This window comes from Myotis brandtii, unplaced genomic scaffold (assembly GCF_000412655.1).
Source record: "Myotis brandtii unplaced genomic scaffold, ASM41265v1 scaffold268, whole genome shotgun sequence".
NCBI classification, from domain to species: Eukaryota; Metazoa; Chordata; class Mammalia; order Chiroptera; family Vespertilionidae; genus Myotis; species Myotis brandtii.
The window spans coordinates 270,792-278,977 of record NW_005360187.1 but is presented as its reverse complement, the minus strand read 5'-3'; the positions used below and the strand labels follow the sequence as shown (position 1 = coordinate 278,977).

The following is an 8,186-nucleotide window of genomic DNA, read 5'->3' as shown; positions in this document are numbered from 1 at the left end:
CAGTGGTTCTCAATCTTGGCTGCACATTAGAATCACCTGGGAATCTTTTTAAAATCCTGATTTCTGGGCCTCATCCTCCGGAAATTCTGTTTCTTTGTTACTAATGTTGTGGCCCCACCCCATAACAAAGAAACAGAATTTCCGGAGGATGAGGCCCAGAAATCAGGATTTTAAAAAGATTCCCAGGTGATTCTAATGTGCAGCCAAGGTTGAGAACCACTGGTCTAGCCAGTGGTGGGCAAACTCATTAGTCAACAGAACCAAATATCAACAGTACTTCTTCAAAATAGACTTGCCCAGGCCAAAAACTGACTTCTGTGCATGGGCCACAAAGTTTCAATCGCACTGTACGTGCGCCCGCACGTGGTATTTTGTGGAAGAGCCACACTCAAGGGGCCAAAGAGCCGCATGTGGCTCGAGAGCCACAGTTTGCCGACCACGGGTCTAGACTAATAACCAGGGATCTTCAACTTAGTATTTCTTGACCACGCCTGCACCTGGGAGTCATGTGGGTGCTTTTAAAAAACATCGACACCTGGGCTTCATCCCCTGAACTGATCATGAATTTCCTGGGTGCAGCCCGGCATAGGTGTGTTTGAAAACCTTCTAGAAGAGCTTGGCAGAGGCCAGGGCCATATGCCCACCCTGAATGCTGTGCTGTGGAGGTAACTGTTGTGCAGTAACCACCTTTGGGGGGTCATTAGTGACTAAAATAAAGAGAGAAAAAAGATCTCAGACTTTGGGAGCTCTTATCCAGGAGCTGATCTTACCTCCTGTTTGCAAAGCTTTCTAATTTGCATGGCATTTTCACGTCTTGTTTTGGTTGACAAAACCACCCTCCCCCAGGTCCATATTTTGGTGACAAAAAACCAGAGGCTCAAAGAGACTGAGGAATCTGTTCTAGGCCACATGGTGGCGATTCTGGTGCTCAACCCGAGTCTTATTTCAAGTCCAGGCATCACCGAGGCCCTGTCAGGAGCCTTGGATACTCTCCTGCGACTGGCTGTGTCCATTTCCCCACTTTTCCCTGCATATCTCACACTGAATTTGCATCACTGGGGGCAAGGAAACGAGGAGGGATAAATGAATTACAATAAAAATATTTTGAAACAAGATAACTAGGTTTTCTCCCAGTAATTGTCAGAGGGGAGATGTCACTGCCGACGACATGAAGGGAACCACAGAGTGTGGATTCTGAGAAACATAAACGTAAGTCACTCCCTAGACATGCACACGTGTGAAAAAGCAGAACAGCTCAAATGAAAAGCCCTAAATGAGTCACCACTCAGGGAGTTCACTTACTTTCCGTGATAAGGAGGAAGGAGTATTTGAAGCTCTCTGTTTGAAACACAAAAAGCTGACCAGGCACACGGTATCTTATGAGAAAATGCGTGAAGCCTGGGAACACGGCTTAGGTCAATGGTTTGTCAGCTTCAGCTAGAAGAAATCTGGGGGATCGTATCATTCAGCGGGCCCCCCATCCTGGGAGCTCTGCTTGCCCAGATAAGACACTGCTGAGACAGCATCCTCCTTGGCCATCCTCCACTTCCCAAAGGAGCTCAAGGAAGCTACAGGCGCTAATTTTACAAAGAACCAGGACAAGCACAGAAGCTAGAAAATTCTCTCCGTGCTCAGACCACAGAATGTTTGAATCCAGCTCTGATACACAGAGGCTTAGGGCCAGTTCTTAATCTGTCCAAACCTCATTATTTCCATCTATAAAATGGGTATATTTATACCCAGGGATGGCTAAATGGGCACACTGGCCTGCATAGAACCCTCTCTTAGAAGGGCCCCGTGGTGGTTCAATGCTGCTGTCATTGTCTTGAAATTCTTGACACTTTGGGAACAAAGGGCCCCATGTGGTCATTTTGCGCTGTGTCCCTTTGATTGTGCAGCCGGTCCTGTCACAGGGTTGTTGGAAAGGACTGCAAGTGGTAAAATCTATCAGGCCTGGTGCGTGGAAGGTGCTCAGGGAAGGTCACCATGGTGGTCATTATTGTCACACTGCTGAAGCACCTGGTATATTATTTGGCCCCTGGATGCTATGTCATATGCCAGCTGGGGGCGGCCAGAGTCACGGATGAGACTCAGCTAAATGACCAAGAGTGACCATTGTGTCTCCCAAATTGTTTGCACACACTTCCTCAAGTTGGTCATTTGCTCACGCAAGTCGGTGGCTTCCCTTCTTTCCGCAGGGCCCTGCAGACGCAGAAGTGGGTGCCCTTTCCTGCCAATGGCACTGCTAGGTAGAATGGCCACCAGGTCACCAAGTATGTGGCCAAACATTCCAGGGAAGAGTGCACTGCCACACGGGCAAGCATCAGGGAGAGGCAGCACATAGGGGCCAGAGGAGGTCACAGATGGGAGGTTGGTAAAGGGAAAGGGTGCTCGTGTCTTTGAACGCTCTTTCTGAAAAAGTTGGTTTGTAGGGTTCTTGTATATGGAACTCATTTGTTTAGGACCAGGCATGAGCAGATCAAAGAAAAAACTTAGTGCCATCCGGGCACTGATCATAATGCTAAGATCAAATGTCATCTCAGGGACCTATTCCTGAGCTTTATCTGGGCCCAGACACATCGCCAGAGCAATTCAGACTCCATGTGTCCTAGTTTGGGGTGGGGATGGGTCTCAGATTAACATGTACATGACCTCTGTCCTAGACCACTGACAGTTACTTGCAGCTACATCCTGTAAGTTGGTCTGTAGATGTTGCTTCTGAAACACAGGTCTCTGAATGAAGGGCTGTCCACCTGTGCCGTGCCTAAGCACTGCGTGCTGGAGAGGGCCAGGGCAGGGATGTCTGATTTCAAGGACTGCAGGTCGCCGACACTGGAGACCCCATCCCAGGTGTGGGGAAGCCTACTGTGAGACGTGTGGATGCAGAGGAAGCATCACCTGGGGCCAAGGCTGAGCCAAGATCCATAGTGACCAAGGCCACAGCAGCAGCCAGCAATTACAGAGCCCTGACATATGCCAAGCACCATGTCAGAACCTTACGCTTATCACTATCTTATTAACTCGGACAGCAACCCATGGAAGTAATTAGAATCATCATCTCCATTTTCTCCGTAAGGAAACCAAAGCTAGTGCAAAGCCTGGATTCAAACCCCCTCCATCGACTCCTAATCCCAAACTCTCCTGGTCCCAGGGAGAGCCCCGTCCAATCGGCTCAGGAGGTCTGTCAGCTAACTCCCAGATGATAGTGGTTGCTGTTAACATTGAAAAAAAAGTCCCCAGCCCTTCCCTTTTCTCAAATACATTAGGGACTCTCTCATAGTGAGAGAATGTTCTAGATTCATGTCAACCACACTTCACCCACATTAAGGAGAAGACTAGGAATTTAGAATTCCACTCTATAACCATTCTTTCTTCCCCCAAGCTGTGTGAAAGAAATATCCAAGAAGGAAAAGAAAAAAACAGATTTTGTTAAAGAAGTTGAAAAAAATCTGCTTTCAGATGAGAAACAGGTGTGTGATCACTCTTCCTCTTTGGTCTCCCCCGACTCCCAAGTTGAAAACATGCTAACACGATACAAGTGTACACACCCACATAAAGATAAGCAACACCAGCGGTGCCCTGGGCGGCAGACACTCCAGGAGCTGCCCGGAACGCTTTAAGACATCCAGAGAAACTCCATAGCAACCCCAGCCCGGCTCCCAGCAGTTTTCACGCATGTGCACCACGACTCCTGGCACCCAACTTAAAGCCTGTTCTTGAATTCCAAAGAAAGCATGAGCAGGAGTGAGCAGTCTGCTCCAGGCGGGCCTGGGAGCAAGTGTGTCAGAAGGGCTGGACTTTGGCCAATTTCTATATCATTTCTTTTTTCCCTCCTTCTGGCACAAACAAGCTATGGAATCTCAAAAACTGGGTCATCATTTTTGAATTCCTTGCTTTCAGCACAGTGCTCAGATGGTCCTATTGACTGCCTTAAAAGTCTGATTTCCTGAGCTAACACTTCCTGGCCATTCAGCTGCAGGAGAGTGATCCACGGGGAGACTGCCCCCCCCCCCCACCAGCAGCCACTGGTGCGTTGAGGCCCATCCTTGTATTTCCTGCAATTATATGTTCAACAGCATCAAATATGCCCATGAAAGCATCCCTCCAAAGGGAGGCCAAGGGAGGCCAAGGGAAGGGAGACAGTTTGACTTCCGGGGGACATTCCTGGCACCCTGATCGCTTGGGGTGATGGCTTTTCCCATAGGCTTTGGTGCCCCAAGAGCAGGGCTGGCCATCCCAGGACGGACTGTGAGGAAGCTTCTTCACTCAGGGTCCGTGAGAGCTCTCTGGGACCTAGTTGAGTAGTATATGTCGCCAGCGGAATGTGGCACCATCTGGGTTTGCTTCTAGCAGCAGATTTAAACTTACCTCCAGCTGGGAGCAAGTGCTGAGACCTTTCACTTGATTTCCTACAATTATATCATCAAGTCTCTAAATATCACCTTCCATCCCTGAGGTCCAGATCTCCAGCAAGCTTCCCTGGGAAGCTTGTCAATGGGAGACAAAATGCACCCCTTTTTGACCAGGTGAAAACGTTTCCTACTTTTTTTTTTTTTCCAATCGCTTGCTTGAGCCTGATATACTTGTGTCCCAGTGCAGGCTCCAACTTCAATATTGGCCTCCAATAAACTCTGGGCTGGGTGAACAGGAAACCCATTGTGAGCTGAGTTTCTAAGACTCAACACTAGCGAAGAGGCATCGGGTTTCAGCGAGATCTTCTGGAGCATGAACACAAGTGCAAACCAGCCACGGGGTCAAGTCCAGGCTTGCTTTATTTGACCTTGGTTTGTTTTATTTTATTTAGGCAAACTTTCTCGGGGGGCGCAGGGGACCATAAAATCTTACCTTTTAAAGGAGCCCATTGTTAACAATTTGTTCATCACAGCTCCTTCGATCTCACCAAAAAAGTCCCCCGTCTGTGAGGAAGAAAGGAAGACCCGTGAGGAAGTGTAGAGAAATAATGGGCCCAAGCACCAGAGAAGAGAAAACGGACACAGTCTTCGTCCTGGAGCTGACAGGAGCAACAGGCAGGTTTTCAGGGTTTTACATAAAAGTGGGAAAGGTCTTAATAGTCACTAGACGGCGTGAGCAAACTAGTAAGCAGATGTGACGGGTCCTCAATGCGTGGCAGGGGCGGCGTGGGGAGTGTTGCATTGCATAGCACATGCTGAGTGCTGGAATTACACACAATACACGCATACACACACCAACTACCCTGGATAGAGTAAGCATTCATCTGCACGCAATCCCTTGTGATTAAAACACTACTTCATACAGATAGAAACAGGCTGTGAATGGGCTTCCTAAGCATTAATAAAAGAATTGTTTATAATTCCTGGATGACCTGTTTAGGGAAATACAGCAGCTCTCTTCATCATCAGCCCTCTACATTCCCTATAGCTGAGAACGCGTCCTTTCTCAAAATCACTTTCTGAGAAACCCTCTTTCTGTGCGTGGACAGGCAGTTCATATGTCGATGAAACAGGACAATCAGCCCCTTGGGGAGACAGCTTGGCAGTCAGATTCCAATGGCCTACCCTTCCCCTACCTGGGGCTGTCTTCAGGGCATCTGAGGCCTAGCAGCCCTTCCCACCCCAGGTGGACGCTTTCAAAAATCTAGTTGCTAACTCTGAGTGATGGGATAAAGGGTCAGTGTCCTCATGCAGCCCTCATCCCTCCAGTGCCCCTCAGGGGAGGGGCAAGCAGTATGGCAGACCAGCCTTTCCCAGCCAATGCCCTGGCACCAGCCAGTGTCCACCAGGAGGGAACCCTTCTCTTTACTGTGGCCGCTCCGAGGATTCATAGCTTATGTGTGGTTGGGTGGAGGGCATTACTCTAGGAGCCTGAATTAATACGGTCCATAGGCTTTGTATTAACTTAATCCCGATTCCATTCACAACTCGGTGACCTCAGTCATGCTCCTCGGAGTTTTCAGACAGAAAGGCCTACATACACTTCCCCAAAAAGTCAAGGGAGGAGGAGACAGAAATAGGAAACATTTCTCTGAATACTGAGCATTGCCTTTTCACTAAGGGACACTTGGTAAACTGGCCTGTGAGGCCGCTAGGAGCGAGAGGACATTGGTGTGACGTGTGTGTAAATGGGCCAGTGCCAATGGAACTGGTTCCTAGATGAAGAAGAATTATCCTAATTGGGGTGCAGGAAACCAGACAATATCCAACAAGCCCGGGCAGAGGCAGGCTCCCGGGACAGGGCTGCGGGCCTCCTCCCCGGAGAGGTCCAGCAGGGAGCAGAGCCCATGTGTAAGACCATGGCTTTGCTAGTCACTATTTCATGGTTCACGTTGTTGGCTGGTCCAGGACTCACACTGGAAGACACCCCACACCCTCCATTCCCCAGGATCAGGCTCCTGTCCTGGTCCTTCGTGATTCTGGCAGAAGGACAGAGTTCCTCCTCACTGGTTATTAATTTGGGTTCTTGCTCCACCAATGATTCTTGTTTTTTAAAAAATTTGTGCTAACATTGGTTCATAACATGTAAGTTTCAGGTGTATACCTGTTGGGGAGCACGAGCCTTGGTTGGAAAGTTGTAAGGAGGACATTCCGAGAAAAGGGAAGTGTGTGGAAGGCCACTGCCCTGTTTATCGGAATTCCGACTTAGGGGAGACTTAGGGGAGTATCGAAGGTGGCGCCCCTAATTATTCCTTGACCTTTCCAAACAAGTCTGTGCATGTGCAGACCCCCAGGTGTTTACTGGAATCCTTCATCTTAATCTTTGGGTGCCCTTGCTTAAGGACACTGCAAACACATGTGTCCTCCCAAGATTACTCCCCCTACTGATTGCATCTTAAAGATAAATTTTATCTCAAACTGCTGTTACAATAAAAGGCTAATGAGGCAGGCAATCAAGGCTGCTTGGACCCTTGAGCCAGGCAACCCCTTAGCCCTCTCATTCATAGTGACACTGTGAACGAGTAATCTGTTCATCCGTTGTTCAGGGGCTGCTGGCCAGCCCTCACATACACCATTATAATTTAGTATCTATAACACTAAAGCATGCTCATCACCAAAAGCCTAGTTTCTGTGCATCGCCATACCTTGAATATCTCACTGTTTCTCCTCCCAGCAGAACGGGTGTATTACCACAGGCCTATGGGCTTCCCGGCTCCCTCCGAGACGGGCCTTGTTTCGTGGGCTTATTCCTCTTATCTAATAGCCATTAACTAGCCAATGTCCAATGATGTTCAGCCTCTGAGGAGATGGGGTGTGGGCAGTTCGAGTGTCAACAGTATGAGTTTTCACCCATCAAAGGTGCATTTAAAATTCCCACAGCACTCTCATGGATGGAGAAGAAGCAAGCACAATTCTACACGCTACCTCCGGCCTGTATTTATACATTAACGAGCATTAAGCTCTGACCTTCCGAAGCCATACTTAAGGACAATTAATTAATTTATTAAGCAATGATGGGTCTACTGTATTTCAAATGATTTAAAATACTACTAAAGAATTTCAAATGATTTAAATGGGACTTCACTATAAAATGTCAGTATCCTCAAATATTAGAGTTAGAAGAAACCATATGTAGTCAACCATTCTCCCTTCACAGAGCCCACCAGGAGGCCCAGGCAGGTTAGGTGATGTGCACAAGTTCCCAAAACCAGTTAAGGAAGAGAGGTCTCACCAAGAACCTTTACCTGTACATTGCACGGCACTGCTACCCCTGCCTGTATTGTACCTTCTTTGAATATGTTAATTTGACTTCTAATTGCAAAAAAAATGTTTTAATGCACAAAGTTTTAATGCATGAATTTTAACTCTTATTTTGATTTCTGAATACGCTGGAGACTTCTGTGCTCACCCCCATAGCTTGTTTGTTTTTTCTATCTCTTTCCCTCCTGCCCCTGTACTGCACGCAGCTCACTCAAATGAAGAACATTCTTTGTCTGTCTCTGGATCCTTGTCCCGAAGTGCTGAGAGTCAAGTTAATCCTTGAACTCAGATTACTGAGTTTTAAAAAGCAAAAACCAGAAAGAAAGCCATAAAGAACAATTATGTTGGAATATATATATATATATACCGATGTCTGTGTGTATATATAAACTATATATATATGAAGATAAAATATCAAAAGGAGGAAACCTCCTTAAAATTGCCCAAACTCTTTAAGGCACCTCTACCCTTGAGGCATAGAGTTCTATAAATTGAACATTTTAGAAGTGAGTG

The 8,186-nt window shown here is 47.4% G+C and overlaps 1 protein-coding gene across 1 annotated transcript in view; it reads right to left on the bottom strand.

Moving 5' to 3' along the window:
* The window catches only part of LOC102239827 (voltage-dependent calcium channel subunit alpha-2/delta-3), a gene marked incomplete at its 5' end in the record, with an annotated part of 304,116 nt that overhangs the window by 79,712 nt on the left and 216,218 nt on the right, over positions 1-8,186 (bottom strand). Inside the window, one exon of the mRNA XM_005868430.2 lies at positions 4,846-4,916. Within this exon, the coding sequence (XP_005868492.1) occupies positions 4,846-4,916 (71 nt within the window). The remainder of the gene's footprint in view (positions 1-4,845; positions 4,917-8,186) is intronic.